Source organism: Rhopalosiphum maidis, chromosome 1 (genome assembly GCF_003676215.2).
Source record: "Rhopalosiphum maidis isolate BTI-1 chromosome 1, ASM367621v3, whole genome shotgun sequence".
In the NCBI taxonomy this organism is placed as follows: Eukaryota; Metazoa; Arthropoda; class Insecta; order Hemiptera; family Aphididae; genus Rhopalosiphum; species Rhopalosiphum maidis.
This window is the reverse complement of record NC_040877.1, coordinates 59,570,848-59,586,475: the sequence shown is the minus strand read 5'-3', so window position 1 is coordinate 59,586,475 and position 15,628 is coordinate 59,570,848. Positions and strand designations below refer to the sequence as shown.

General features: G+C 29.0%; 3 protein-coding genes across 4 annotated transcripts; all 3 read left to right on the top strand.

Annotated features, from left to right (window-relative positions):
* Positions 1–308: 308 nt before the first annotated feature.
* LOC113558594 (sphingosine kinase B-like) lies at positions 309–3,013 on the top strand. Its single transcript, XM_026964093.1, has 3 exons — positions 309–377; positions 2,042–2,625; positions 2,689–3,013. Exons 1-3 carry the CDS (start codon positions 309–311, stop codon positions 2,948–2,950), a joined length of 915 nt encoding a protein of 304 aa, XP_026819894.1. The 3' UTR covers positions 2,951–3,013.
* A 1,305-nt stretch (positions 3,014–4,318) lies between these two features.
* LOC113550366 (GATA zinc finger domain-containing protein 14-like) lies at positions 4,319–8,769 on the top strand. Its single transcript, XM_026952131.1, has 2 exons — positions 4,319–4,403; positions 5,581–8,769. The coding sequence occupies exons 1-2, from the start codon at positions 4,356–4,358 to the stop codon at positions 8,572–8,574; spliced, it is 3,042 nt and encodes a 1,013-aa protein (XP_026807932.1). The 5' UTR covers positions 4,319–4,355; the 3' UTR covers positions 8,575–8,769.
* A 427-nt stretch (positions 8,770–9,196) lies between these two features.
* LOC113548595 lies at positions 9,197–12,371 on the top strand. 2 transcript variants are annotated; one of them, XM_026949554.1, is made up of 2 exons: positions 9,197–9,344; positions 10,862–12,371. In XM_026949554.1, exons 1-2 carry the CDS (start codon positions 9,291–9,293, stop codon positions 11,420–11,422), a joined length of 615 nt encoding a protein of 204 aa, XP_026805355.1. In that variant the 5' UTR covers positions 9,197–9,290; the 3' UTR covers positions 11,423–12,371. The 2 variants fall into 2 exon arrangements, with proteins under 2 accessions (XP_026805355.1, XP_026805354.1); XM_026949553.1 differs by having other exon boundaries at positions 10,856–12,371.
* Positions 12,372–15,628: the final 3,257 nt, after the last annotated feature.

Genomic DNA, 15,628 nt, shown 5'->3' with positions numbered 1-15,628 from the left:
TACTAAACAAAAAAACATAGCTACTGAATCCTGTTATGGATCCATCTTTATTATAAAAATAAATAATAATATTAATTTGTCACGTTTTAATGTTTTGCGTTTTACAAATTGGGTATTGTTTTTTTCACTACCCATATAATAAGTTAATTTTTCTAATATTAAATACACAAATAGTATTCATATAAAGAAGCCCGTTTTATAATAGTTTGTATGTATTGTATCTATATTCATTGGTACAGGTAGAGTTCAAAGTGTTGAAACATAATTAATTTATTTTGTTGCAGAATAACGTTGTGCTTATAATCTTAATGTTTTTTAAAATTACGATGTTTCGGTTTGTGTTAAATACAATTTTAATGATTTCCGCTGTTTCACAGGTAAATATAATTGATAATAATAATTTCATACATTAGTTAAACATGATTAAAAGGAAAATGATTTTGTTCTATTAAATAATTCTTAAATATATAAACAAGATTAAATTATTAAATCATCTATAAAAATAAACGAGTATGAGGCATTCTTTAAAAATATAATTTCAATATTAATTTAGAATTATATAATAATTTCAATAGAAAACATATAAGGTTGAGGAAAATTTCCTAATATATATTTTTTTTCAACTTTTTTTTTTTTGTTTGAAATACAAATTTGGACAAAAATTTAGTATAATTACAAAAATTAGCAAATAATTTTATATTTAGTTAAGAATATAGACAATTTTAAATTTTAAATACCTATTAAGAATTAAATAATATATAATATTGTAATGTATTGTACAACTATAAAGAAATCATTTTACAATATATTAGTATTGACTTATATAAATTAATTCATTTTTTATCTACACATATTATGACATTATAAATTAATAAAAAACAATAATACATGATACAATATTAATTCATTCATAATGGAATAACAAATGTATTGTTTTCGCCAAAAATTAGTTCAACCTACCATATTACTAATATATTATAATAATATAAACAAATCATAAAATATCCTTAGAAATAGATTCTCGCACTCAGAACCGTTTTTTATATAAAGATTTATCATAAAATACAAATTAAATTTAAATTACAGTGATCTACTCAATGAAGATGTACATTTGATACCTTAACATTCCTTCCCCGGGTTTTTATTATATTGATTTTTCATTAAATTAAATGGTTTTTATTTAATACATTTCTTAAAAATCTCAACATTAGACATAATTAGAACATAAAAGGTAGTAATAACAATCATTATTTCTAGTTAGATTATTACAAATTTGTCTTATTATCTAACAAAAATTATTCAGAATTTTTAGAGGTAAAAACATGAAACAGAGTATAATATTATTCTAAATGTCACTAAAACATTGACTGTAAAGTTACTTAAATATTTTAAATATATATTTTTAACTTTTTATGTAGTTATAGCTTATGTATGCATAAAATAAGAATTATAACTATAATATATAAGTACCTATATATATCATAATATGGAATTTTTAGATCTGAGCGGAGCAATGTTAATTTTACAATGATGAGTATGTAATTTTTTTTGTGTATGAAATTAAGTAATATCTTTGATATTTTTAAAAAACTGTAATAAAAACTTACGAGGAACCTTGTATTTAAAATGTCGATAAACAGTTCAAAAAGATTCAAAATATTCTAAAATAATATTATATCATGCATGTATAAAAAAAGGCAATTAAAAAAAAAACAATGCAGAAAATTTCCAATATCCATGAATTTTCATTTTTGATTCACAATAAAGTAAGAAAATCGATTTTGTTAAAAATTTCTACGTTTAAGTTTTCGGTTTTTCCAATATTTTTTTTGTTGTTTTTAGTAATTTTTAAAAGTATTGGAATTTTTAATTTTTGTCTCTTAAAGAATTAACTAAATCCAATTTTTTATCATAAACAATTCTCAAAGTAAAAAATCTAAGCATTTTCACACATAAAAACCATAATTTTAAAATCAATATATTTATTGCTCCGCTTATAATTTAAAATTATAATTATTTATTATAACTTTAAATTTTTAAGGTGCGTGGATTGAATAAAAATATATCGAATACTTCAAATAATTTTCATCATACGAAAAATGAACCTAGTTTCTTGATCCTAAAGGATATTCATGGTAATATGTATAAATATATTTATCCAAATGATATGGACCAATTTTCTAAGATGAGTACTCTCGGTAATAAAAATTCTTCTACGGTGATACATCTACCGCCGGGAATATTGAAAACTGAAAATAGTCCCAGTAAAATAGTTATTAGTCGTGTAGATAATCCGAAAAAAACGTCTGAGAGACCACAGATCCTTATCCAAAAAAGTACAATCATTGATCACGCGCCTACACATTCTTTGCTTGGTAATGATAAAGGCGATGAAAAAGAGAAACGTAAAACCATTGTAGAGGATATATTACCGACGACCGAAAGAAGAAATTCTAATGAAAACCATACTACCGTTTTTAAAAATGAAATCGAATCAACCGAGACTACTACTATAGAAAACAGTAAAAACGAACATGAAGCTCAAACAGATGACGATGACGATGACGATGGCAAAGACAATAACAAAAATGACCCGATATTAAAATCAGCACCAAATCCACGCATGTCACCATATGACAATAACTGTAAAGACAATAATTCAAGTCATAGTATTATTATCGAACGCAGTTTTTCATCGAAAAAAGGTAGTGAAAACCATGAGAACGAACAACAAAATGTATACAAATCTAGCGACATTCGTAACAACTTAATATTATTGGTCAAAAATGACATTAAATTAAAACTATTTATAAATTCAAACGGAATATTGAACAAATCATCTCCAGCGAACAGTAGAAAAAATCCAACAGTACAATTAAACGACGAACTTTCCACCGAAGATGACACAACGATTAATGACTCTCCAACCCCAATAGTTGATGTAGAGTGATAAAATATTTCATTAAAATACTGACAACGATCTTGCTTATGATCGTATGAATTGTAAGAATCTCGGATCAAAATACATAAACTTACGTTCAAAAATTAATAAAAAATGTATTATGTATTGATAAGTATTTTATTTATTTGTTTAATGTAATATTAACTTAATATTCAGTATTATTAAGATTTATTGAATGTAAAAATATTAGTTTATGCTGTAGTCAGTGTACTATAAATGTATGTGTTTTTATTAGAACCAATATAATATTATGGTTTATTGATGTAATATATTATGTGTATTTTATTTCTTAATAAGTCATTACTAATTTGTATAATATATTACATAATAATATAATATATGTAGTTTAAGATTATAAGATTGTTTCTTAGTAAATAAAATATAATTAAAACCTATACTGTTTAGTATTTTCATTATGACAATTAAAGGTTCAGTTTTTGTTTTCTTGTTTTTCGATTATTTAAGGACTATTTTTGATTAGGTATTTAACAAAAAAAAATACAATATTTTTAGGACGTTTAGGTATAAGATAATTGTTTTTGTTATTTAGATTTCCGACAAATACATATTGTCATCTTTCTAATTTTTATATTGTATACTTGTAGAGTTAATGTATTGTAAGTATACATAAATAATATAAATTCAATTACTCTAATATATATTACGTTCTATAAAATATACTACGAAAATCTAATGTATTATTGATTATTATTGATTGAGTTTTAAGTCCGTGATAAATAACCTAAATTTATATTTTACGTCGTAATATTAGACAATAACAATGTTGTCATAGTATGTATAATTTTATCAGTGATTAATAAAAATACAAAATATAAAAATACGTTATATATATTTATGAGGTTTATTTTTTTCTAACTCGAAATTAAAATTCGATTATCTTAAGAGCAGCGATCGATGACGACATCACGCGTTCAGATACGATATCAATATGATGGCCAATATATATTTTCTAACGACAACTAAAATGTAAAAAAAGTGAATTCAGTTTTTTTTGTAACCTTATTATTTATTATCGTCGGTTTCCACGTGTCACATTTAAACCAAACGATCGATCAAACACATATAATATATACTTATATACTACATAATAAAATAAATAATATTTGCAACATCTCTTCGTATCGGTTAAGGAAACGTTTATACGATAATAACACGTAATTGATTGTAAATGTCTTTGCAAAGACAAGATATAACATACATATAAACTGTGTCCACTATGAGTATTCAAATAGGCTAGGCCATCCATGCACAAGAAGTCGTAGTTCTGAGAACAGTACGTAGCACACAGTACTCTATTATACAGAAAATCGTGTTGTAATTATTGGTACAGTTTTTCGAACTTTTGAAGTGCCTTAGAACTTTCAAAGTTATCATGATTTTTCAGTTGATAATACTGACGACCACGTTATTATTAGCACAAGTAAGTGTACAATTGTTTTTAATTTATTAATATTGTATAAAATATGTACCTACAGTTTTAAGTAAATAAGTTATCACTAACTCATCATAAAAGTATAATTCGGATAAGACAGAATAACTCACAAATTTTGATAATATGTTCACTGTTCACTTACTACTATCCTAGACGATTAGACGCTGTTAAAAACCTAAAAGTAATACAATTATGTAACATCACATTATAAAATCATGGGTACAAATATACCGATTTCAGCTAGAGTTATCAGTTTATTATATTTTATAAAAAGTTATAAATAGATGAATACAATTATGTTAATTAATTAAAATGCTATTATGAAATTGTTGACAGTTATTAAAAAAAAAAAGCAAACTAAACAATATTTAATTTATTGAAATACTTACTTAAAATATATTTAAAAAATCTGAAATTTCAAATGCTATTATTATGGATTATAAATTAAATAATAATTAACGATTTATATGTTCACAAGTAGTCATATTATGTAAATTTTTTTCCTTTTGTTTTTTTCTTTTTTTTCTTTTTGTTAACCTATACCTAGTATTACTATTCAATTATTATTTGTATTAAGTAAATATTGCTCTCTACCTTCAACACAAGCTTGCTTTTAGAAGGTAGATATTTATTTATATAATAACAATGGATTTAAAAAATATATTTATATAACATTGAGATTTTCGTGATCGTTTTGATGCTTTGAATATTTTATCCTTGTTATTTCGTTTTTTATAAATTTATAACGACATACGAATATAATTTATAGTACCTACTTTTAATTGATATATATATATATGTTTTATACAGTAAGAACTAAGAAGTGTTTGAATAAATTTAGTAATGCATAATATTTCTTGAAAATTAAAAAAACCTAGGTTATTGTTGATGAATAATTTTCTTTTTTATAACATAAAAATATTTGCAAATATATAATACGATTACTTATACAAGTATGTAGAATACTTCGTCATCTGTAATATTTTTAACAAAACTAAATGAGATAAGAATTTTGCGATAAAACGTAATTTGTAAATTATAATATCGAAATACTTATAAGGTAGTTGAACGAATCGATGGTATTATCATAGATACACGTATCGCACTGTTTTTGTTTCAATTATAACGGTAATATTAAAGTCTATACTTTAATTACATATTTCAGGTAAAATGCAGAACTTATATACCGGAAAAATATTCCGTAGATGATAATCTGAATCGTCAACAGACGTATCAACGTACGTACGAACCTACAGAACAGCAGCGACGAATAGTGTACGTCGACAAACGCCAATACCCAAACGAATGGAATGAAAATATTATGAAAGGCGATCGTTCGCCAATAATATTCACAGACAAAGCGCCAGTAACAATCAATTACAAAGGGGGACGCGGTGGTTTGGAACAATCTCTATACGGCGGATTTAGAAAATCGTGTCCAATCGTACTGACGTCTCAAGGCGAAATCACAGTGAACTACGATGGTCTGCAGAACGATGATGATGTACCGCCCAACAACCAAGACATCTGCATGATGTTGACCAAAACCATGGTCGAGCTACCAAGTGGTATAGTTATGCCGTACTTAAAATTTAAGACCATCAGTTCTTATCTGTCAGAAAACCAAAAATCCGATATCCGAATCATACTCGACCACAAAAACATGACGTACAAACAGTTCCAAGAAACGTTGCGGTATCACGGTTGTGGTGACCTAGAGGACTCGTCGCAGTCGTCGGGGGTAGACTTGACCAACTACGTCACGCTAGCCAACGGCACGCAAGTAGAAATGGACGACTACCGGAACATAGTGAGCAGCATAACTTCCGGTTCGGAAACGCTGTTGGTGCCCAACGTCGTTAACGGAAAGTATTCGTTATATCGTTCGCTCATAGCGGACGAATTACCGGAAATGATACCATCGACATTCGTCATCACGCACGCGGGGATCGTAGTGCCGTTTTCGTTGTATTACGCTGTGGACACGGAACATTTCCAAAGGCCGACGACAGCTGTTGTGCCTAGGATTCGGCAGATCAAATGGCGCGACGGTAAACTGGTGGACGTACAGACCATACGACAAGTGATCGACGCCCTGAAAACACCGACAATGATCATTTTCGTGTTTCCGAACGGGAAACGCATGCCGTTCGTTAAGAGTGACGTAAATGAATCGACTGAATTATACGACTACGATCCCGAAAAAGTAGTGGTGGACGTGGGTCAGTCCAAAAACATTCTGTTGTTGCATTTCAACGATATCGTTTTTGCAGTGCATATTCACGACGACAGAGGCGACGGTAAGTACAAACGGTTTAATCCACCCGTGTTCGGTTTGGATCCGAAGTGTATGAATAGTGCTACTAGCACACAAACGGATGGGAAAGTCTGCTGCGACAAATCGAATAAGATCGACGACGGAAGCTATTCCGGATATTCGATTCACGCGATAAATAAAGACAAACGGCGGGGAGACGATAAGCCGTCCGATAAGCAACTCACCGTTTTTGGTCCCATTTCGGCGATGGAAAAAACGACAGGCTTGGATTCGAACGATAGTATACGAATAATACTAACCAGTTCGTCGGGGACACATGAAATAAAAATTACAAATGTACTCGACAATAAAAAACCTTTGATATACGATATAAACGACAAGCCGGCCAATGTACGAGATTTAGTAAATATCATATCGCAAAACGAATGTGATTATTCGCCAATTATAATAAATAAAATGAATATTTCCAATATGACAAACACTACGAATTTGCCGAGTAATAATTGCACCAATATTTTAAGAACTTATATCGAATGTGATTGCAAACTAATTTTGAAAAATAATGAAACAAACAGTATGATTGACGTTAAAAATACGCCGGATTTAAAGGACCCTTCGAATTTGAATGAATCGACAAAAAATCAAACTATTACTGAATGTAACAAAAACTCTACTACAAATAACAACAAAAATCAAACAGAAACTGTAGTTACAACCACGGTTACTCAGAACAACACGGAACTTACGAATACTACTATCAATCCTAATGCATGTGGAAAAATTAACAACACAACTATTGAAAATGAAAAAAATTCTGCTATAACTTCAGATTGTACAGAAAATCATACAAATAATCAACAAAACAATTGTAGACCAGTAATTGGAGACGATGAAATACCTATAACAAAAAACACTACTACTACTAATTCAAACAATCGTCAAAATAGTTCTGATCCAATTGCTGGATACAAAGAAGTACCTACAGTAAATGACTGCAATCAAAATCAAACGGAGACTAAAAATACAACAATAAATCCAGACTATACGAAAAACACGACTAGTTCAAATACTACTAACACAGACAAGACATGCGAACCTAGTACAACTAACGACGGTACTGGAACAACGGAAACTGGAAATAACACTTCTCCTAATCCAAAAAATAATCAAAATAGTTCTAACCCAGGTATTGAAAGTAATACAATACCTATAACTAAAGATGACAATAACCAAACTGAAACTAAAAACACGACAACTGTGAATAATTCACCAAATATTACTGCAAACGTGACTGGTTCGAATGATACTGATACGGACAAAAAATATGAACCCGACCGCACTGACCACGGTACCGTAACTACGGAAACCAGAGACGAAACTATTACTGATCCGGACCATACTGCAGTAGCAACTGAAAATGCTCAAGACGGATATAATCCAGTGATTGCAACTAACGAAACACCAATAACCAATACCAACGATTACCAAAGTTCAACAGAAACTATAAATAAAACAGCAAGTGCGCCAAATTATAGGGAAAATACGAACTCGCCAAATTCGAGTGGAACAGATGATGATACTTATACCGGAAGTAAGGAAGCTCCCGGCGTCATCAATACCGCGGAAACGACGATACATACTCCAGAAACGACAATAGCATCCGACGCAAACGACGTCGGACCAACGGAAAATCCTGACACGATTCCTGAAACGAATACCGGAATCAACGATAATGAGTCAGCCGAGGTGTACAACATTACAACGACTGGGGTGGCGGAACCAACTCAATCCACTCCGGTCTACACCGAAACCATTACAACTCCGAATAACGGTTCCGTGACGAATAATGCTACTAAAATCGTAAACATCATCGTGTACTAAATCCCTGACGATGCGAATAATACAGATAACTACGAATTTACTAATACACGACCGTCACGATCTGTCATTAGTTTTTAATTTTATTTCGTTACAGTTCAATTTTTAATATTGTTTATTTTTTTTTTCTATTTCATACATTAAGACCCTAACCCAGTTGTTTGTTGTCAAAATCTCTGAACGTAATGTACTGAAATTTATTTTCTCCGTTCAAGGTTCACATATTTCACTTGCAATAATAATGGAATTTCTGTTTTCTGAGTGCAATAATTATATTATACATTCCACGTTTAATCTTAAATGCAGTATGATATAGACATATAGTACCTAATTATTATTAGTATGGGACATAGGTATAAGTAATATAAATATGTATAGTTACGTAATAATATTTTATGATTAAATAATTAAATGTACAACTGTATCTGTTGTAAAATAAATTATATTATTTCGTATATTGCATTTTTTTTTTTAGTGTTTATGAGTCACGAAAAAAGTATCCTAAACAAGGAAATCTCTATGAAGGTTATTGACGTTTGATAAACGTACCTACAACGCATATGTGCGCGTTCGTCGAATATTTTATAAACATTACATTTTTTTTTTTAAATTAAATAGGTGTAAACTTCAGGTAGACAAAAAACGTTTTATACTGACGAATATAATATAGTTGACGTTTAAATACCCTGTTGGATCATGGATGTGACATGTGAATAACCATGAAAGTGCACATGATGTTCGCACTCTGCGCTCTGATGATACCTTATTTGCCCGTGAGTACTACTGCATAATAATAATATAAATAATCATATTTGCGTAGGTTTATTTATTAATTTCCAATAAATTCAATAAAAATAGTACCTATCGTGGCTTTTTCTTGGAATGGGCATTATTTTAATTTTATTAGTAGGTACTGCAAAAAACTGTATGTTTTCTATAAACCATTCGTTAAATTAAATATTAATACGCTGCATAAATAAGCAAAATACAGGTAGTAATACATATATATTTACTATCTACATGTTTATATATTTATAATGTATATCAAAGTAGGTACTAGGACACTAGGAGGTACTGCTATTAATTTTCTAGTTCCAAATTTGGTTATTAAAAATCATTTAAAAAGCCACCACAGTGCCAAAGTAATGAGTCTCGACGAGTTTTCAACAATAATTCAATGATAAGAATATAACATAAGCAATAACTTCAAGACGTTTCATTGTTTCAAAGTCCATTTCCTTCAGCGCCATACACGCGCAGACTGTCTGTAAACCAATACAATAGTATAACATGGTATACATAATATTATACAATACATTTTAGTGGCAAATGTACAGTAACAAACAAATTGGTCAAAATGAAATTTGAATATATAGCGTAGGTACGTATATTGGTTATTTTAAACATTAGGCGTTCGTTTTTAGTTTTTACTATGGTTAAATGCAGTAAAAAGTAATTGAATAGGTATCTTAAAGTTCGAATTTAAAATTTTGTCACTACAATCTACGTATTTTGTAAAATGCTTAAATGATGTTAAAATAAAACGCAGAAACTACTGAAATGTACCTACACCAAAAATCAGTATCTTCATTTTTCATATTAATCACTGAGTTTTATATACCAAAAGTGTTCGTAAATTCTTATTTGTTTTTTACTTTTTGTGATTACTGTGCAGTATTACACTTGTCCATTACGTAAAATGAAATTAAAAAATAAAGTTTCAATTTGTGATTTGCAGCTAAGTCTCAAAGTCTATCGCATTCGTGGTTCTAAAATTTGATATATAGATTCATCAAGATCCGTAGTACCATGGACTACTTTTTATTACTTACTTTTTTATTTTTCAACAAACAAAATACGTTGACTATATGTAGTCAACTAACAAAAATAATGATTGGATATAATATTTTAGATCTGTATTTTATATTAGGTCAAAATAACCCGAATAGCTGTGTGTTAAGAATCTGTGTACAGGATTTACATTTTGAGTTTTAGAAGGTCTATGAAACCATGGGCATTTGATTTGTCACGAGTAACGCCGTGCAAAATTAGCTAATATTTTATATACATAAAAATAATTTATACATTTATTTAAAAAGTACACGAACATATTTTGATTGGATATCGGGGTCGAATTTTTAGTCATTGATATTTCTTTAATATTATGTGCTTACGGGTTTCGTTTAAACCAATAAAAATATAGGTATTATTATTATATTTTAATAAAACAATTGTGGGGGTTTGCGGGTTTTCTCAATTTTTTTTCTCTTCTCGGACGACGAAGCTGCAGTGCCGGTGCAACTGTTGCCTAGACACGGTGATCAAGTCAATTTTCCAGACGTTCAACCCCAGCGTGGAAGCTGGTCCCGAGCGGATAATCAGCCGACACCGGTACGACGACGGCTTCATGCCCGAGTATCCCGCGGCGGTCATCGGTCACGGCGGGAAATGGGTCAAGCCACCCGACGACGACTATGACGATGACGACGATAGCGGAAGCGACCCGTCAGCGGATTACGTGGACGACGGTGCGAGTTCTGGAAGCGGTACAAGTAGTGGCAAGGGCGGCGGTGATAAAAGTGGCGAGAGTGGCGGGCGTCGGCTGGAATACTCCATCCAGCAACATAAATCCGACGCGGCTGTCGCTGCCGCTTCCGCAGGTTCCTCCGGCCCGGTGATGCGGCCCGACGACTATCGACCCTTTTCGGATTTCATCGTCAGCGTGCTCCAAACGGTTCAGCTGACGCCCCGCGCGATACTCAAAAAGTCCAAAGGCAAATCCGACGAAGCCCGTGCCGCGAGGACGACGACTGTGCAGCCGGAAAGCCACGACGACATCCCGAGAACGTAGTAACGAAACGCGGCGACGGATGTGGGTGAGCATAATACGAGGGCAGACCGTCGTATTGCAATTGGTTTCATTGACCTTTCTTACATTATATTACATTTATAAACTCGTGTGGGCTTACGAAAAAATGCACACTTTTTCGTCCTCAACCCTCGCAAACGCTAATGTTGCGACGATATAATTAATATACTCGTAATTTTTGATTATAATTAAAATTAATGTATGTGTAACGTGGTTATATTATTAACGTCTTCGTGTTAACGTACGTTTTAGTTTAGTGTATTTGATTGCAACTTTATAGTTTATACATAACATATTAATATATTATACTATAAGTGGCTTAGTAAAAACAAAAAAATTATGTTAATTTTTAATGTAATCTTCTATCGTGTAAACACATGACTACGATAATAGGAGTAATGTTGTTTCGCTGCTGTAGTCGATTTACAACGCGAACGAAACTTTAATTTATCTTTCAAAATTGTATTCAAATTCCAACTTTTGTTCGTATACATATTGTGTACAATGGCAAAAATTAACGCTGTTTGCGTTTATTTATTTAATTTTCGGCTCGAAGGTCGAACATTGTGACATTTTTAATAGACAAGTTATTGTACTGATTCGCACGGACTACTGGCACATTTAATATTTACTATATTATAATATTGTATATGTTGAAAAAAACGTTCGAGAGAAAAAACAATCAACATCTCGCCGATGTTTGTTCGATACGTCATACTTACTATATAATAAACCACGATGCACATTTAATTTAAGTCAGTATATTATTATTATAATTGTACGCTGGTATATGTATGGTTGTCACATTGTTATTATACTCGTAGTTTTTGTTTTTTTTACACTGACTCGGTTTATGCGATTGTTTCCAATTTAAAATTTTTACAATTGTAATATTATACTTCGTATACATTTTACTAACTTATTCATATTACCTAATACCTTACTGTTTAAAAATAAAACATAATCGAGTAAAGACCCAAATTCAAGTGTTTTTGAACTTTTTCTTCATACATATTTCTAATTAATGTGGATTACATCCATTATACTCCATACTTTTGAAATGATTAATCCATGAAGATTAAACTTTTTTTTTTAAATTCCGACTCGGCAATAGCACACATAGCAAACACTCGGAAGCGTCGTAATTTGATTTTAGCATGTTATAAAATATAAAATAGCATAAAGATACAGTAAAATAAACAATTAATTTACCAATATTTATCAAACCAAACATTAAGTGTAAGAGAAGCATATAACAATTTATTAGAAAACAGATATTGAATATATTACTTTTATGACAAGCTAAATCATTTTTGTTAATTTTTCTTTCAAAAAAATTCATAGTATTATTACATTTTTTTCGTCGAAAACAAAATCACTAAATTTTTGAAATTTAAATGAATCTTCCTTTTGAATTATTTTCGTTTAAAATTTAAATACACTTTATTATAACAATCAATTTTCATATTCATTATGAAAATATGCAAAATAAAAATATAGATCTTTAGTATAAGTTTAAGGGGATTGGTGAATATTAGTAACCACTTGTAAACCATCTGTAAAAGGCCTTAAAAAAAAAAACAAACATACTATAATATATATAAATCTAAGGGTTAAATATTTTATATTCATATAGGTATGTACTTATTTGAATAAGGGACAAACACGATCGATCATAATAATAGCAATAGGGCTTCGGTAACATCACCAATTTCAAAAAATATAATAAGTAAAACTCGTCGACTCATCATTGGCTGCAATATGTTTATAGTCATACCTATTATAATATGTTATGATTGTTATAAATTATGATATATACCTTTAAGTATAAATAGTATAATTAAAATACTAACGTATAGTAGTAACGTTCGAAGTTCTACACGATAATAAATGGTGTGGTCTTAAGTATGATTAATAAATTATAATATTATTATATCATACTATCAGCAGTCTCTAAAAAAAAATTCAATTGATAAATTACATATTATACAATAATGTGAAATACAACAAAATAAAATAAGTAATTTTTCAATGTAGTATATACGTAAAATTAAAAATAAATATAAATGTCTGTAACGATATAATGAAACTGATTAGTATATCGAACAACAAATTAGTGCAATAATGTAGGTAATAATATAACATTATAATATTTAAATTATCTATCATAGTTGATATTATGCAAAGGTGTTTCTTGAGAAATTCTGTTTTACCACAAAACATCGTATCTATTTGTAAGTATGATATTTTATGATAATATTATATTACGGCAAAATGAGATCACTTAACGAGTCGCGAAATCTGTATGACCCTTGCTAGTTAGGTAGATTTATAGATTCTTAGTTATTACATGATTATTAGGTTAATTGAGTATTATATAATATCGTTATCGTAAAAATTTCCACATTATTTACATTTTTTTTTTACAACCATTCCAGGAAACACTAATCGACAAAAAGCATAATTTTATGTTAACGTAAATGTTCCTAATATTAATTAGTATGATTAAAACATAAAAATATACTATGTTCATTACAGACATACAGTACACGTGGCTATACTTGCTGCGGGTAGGCTAAAAAATATTATATACACAAAAAATGCACTTGTAATGCATGATAATGTATGCAATGCGCGAAATGATTAAATGATAATATAATAAATACCTACAAATAAAAAAAAAAAATGAAAGGTCATAATCAAAAACCTAATCGTTGACGTATGATTTAAAAATATTGACTAATGGGTTAAAAATAATTTTTAAATTTTTACTCTTTGGCCTTTATAATATGTAAAATATTAAATTAGTGTTAAGACATGATGTACTTATAAATATTAAATGTACAAAATATATTTTTGTCATTTTTGATTATAATAAGTTAATGATACAGTTTTTGAAAATTCAATGACAATAGTGGCATAGTATCATATATATTATAAAGTACATACATTACCGTCCTATTATTTTGGTGAAACATTTTAGTATCATCAAAAATCACTCAAAACTTCTCAAATGTAAATGGTGTGTGACCTACTATAAAATATTTAAGTATAAAAAAAATTAAATTGAGTACCTACTATCCTTAATAGGTGACTAACTCTATTCAAAAATGTTTCATGATGTTTACATAATAAATTATTAGGTATAATGTTAAGTATACAACATGTCCAAAAGTTCTGTATCACCCTTAATATCTCTGTGGAGAATAAATATATTTATGTGCAGATTTTTTTACAAAAAAAGAGTTCACTTCACGATAACTATAATTTATATTACCTAAAAATAGGTAACCAGTTTCGTTGTTCATTAAACGATGAGACACAGCTTTTGTTATTTATATTTAAATCAAAACTTTTATAATTAAATTTCTTACAATACACATATTTCCTTTCTCGATTTAAAGGGCAATTTAATTACACAACGCGTTCCATGCCATAGACATTTTTATGGTTAATTTTTAATTATTACTGTGTAGATCATGATAATTGATAGAAATACATTATTAAAGTTGACGTTCTGTTCTGAAAAAACATATAAATATTAATAATAATAATAATAATAATATATTTTACCAACTATACATGATCATATAGTGCATCAATAAATCTTTGTTGGAGAGTTTTATAGAGAATTTACAATAATACAAATACTATTTTAATATTAAAAATTATACAATTTCATTATCATTTAAACGTATGTGTTTTAAATACATTTTGAAATGTTTTGTACATTTGCATCATATAAGTCACATAAATTAATTTTAAGAATCTTACATAAATCTATTGCTACAGAAATAGAACTTATTGCACTAAAATTATTATTTAATTCATATTAATATTTTCTTTTTATAGTAAAGTATTCATTAGGAACTTTCGATATTGTATTAAGTCTGTATCAGCTATATAATGTAATTAATATATTTTTTTGAGTACAAGACTTTGATATTATAAACTTTTAATTCTTAATATAAATAATATAAACAAATATTTTATCAAAACTCTATCGCCGTATTCATGATATTGCGTATATTGACCTCAATAATAGTTCGTTTACTTTAGTAATAAGTATGCTTAAGTATAATACAACATAACCATATATGTACACTATATCATAATAATATTATACAGTTCTTATGGCTGTTATTTATTATTTTAGATTAATAAACTTAACAAACTGATCAAAGATCG

Excerpts from the sequence above, each read along its gene's own strand:
- LOC113558594 (XM_026964093.1), top strand. The coding sequence starts at position 309 with ATGTTTTTTAAAATTACGATGTTTCGGTTTGTGTTAAATACAATTTTA. Across the intron at positions 378-2,041 it reads TGATTTCCGCTGTTTCACAG|GTGCGTGGATTGAATAAAAA; the intron begins GTAAATATAATT and ends TAAATTTTTAAG. Across the intron at positions 2,626-2,688 it reads TCAGCACCAAATCCACGCAT|TTTTTCATCGAAAAAAGGTA; the intron begins GTCACCATATGA and ends TATCGAACGCAG.
- LOC113550366 (XM_026952131.1), top strand. The coding sequence starts at position 4,356 with ATGATTTTTCAGTTGATAATACTGACGACCACGTTATTATTAGCACAA. Across the intron at positions 4,404-5,580 it reads CCACGTTATTATTAGCACAA|GTAAAATGCAGAACTTATAT; the intron begins GTAAGTGTACAA and ends TACATATTTCAG.
- LOC113548595 (XM_026949553.1), top strand. The coding sequence starts at position 9,291 with ATGAAAGTGCACATGATGTTCGCACTCTGCGCTCTGATGATACCTTAT. Across the intron at positions 9,345-10,855 it reads TGATGATACCTTATTTGCCC|CTGCAGTGCCGGTGCAACTG; the intron begins GTGAGTACTACT and ends CGGACGACGAAG.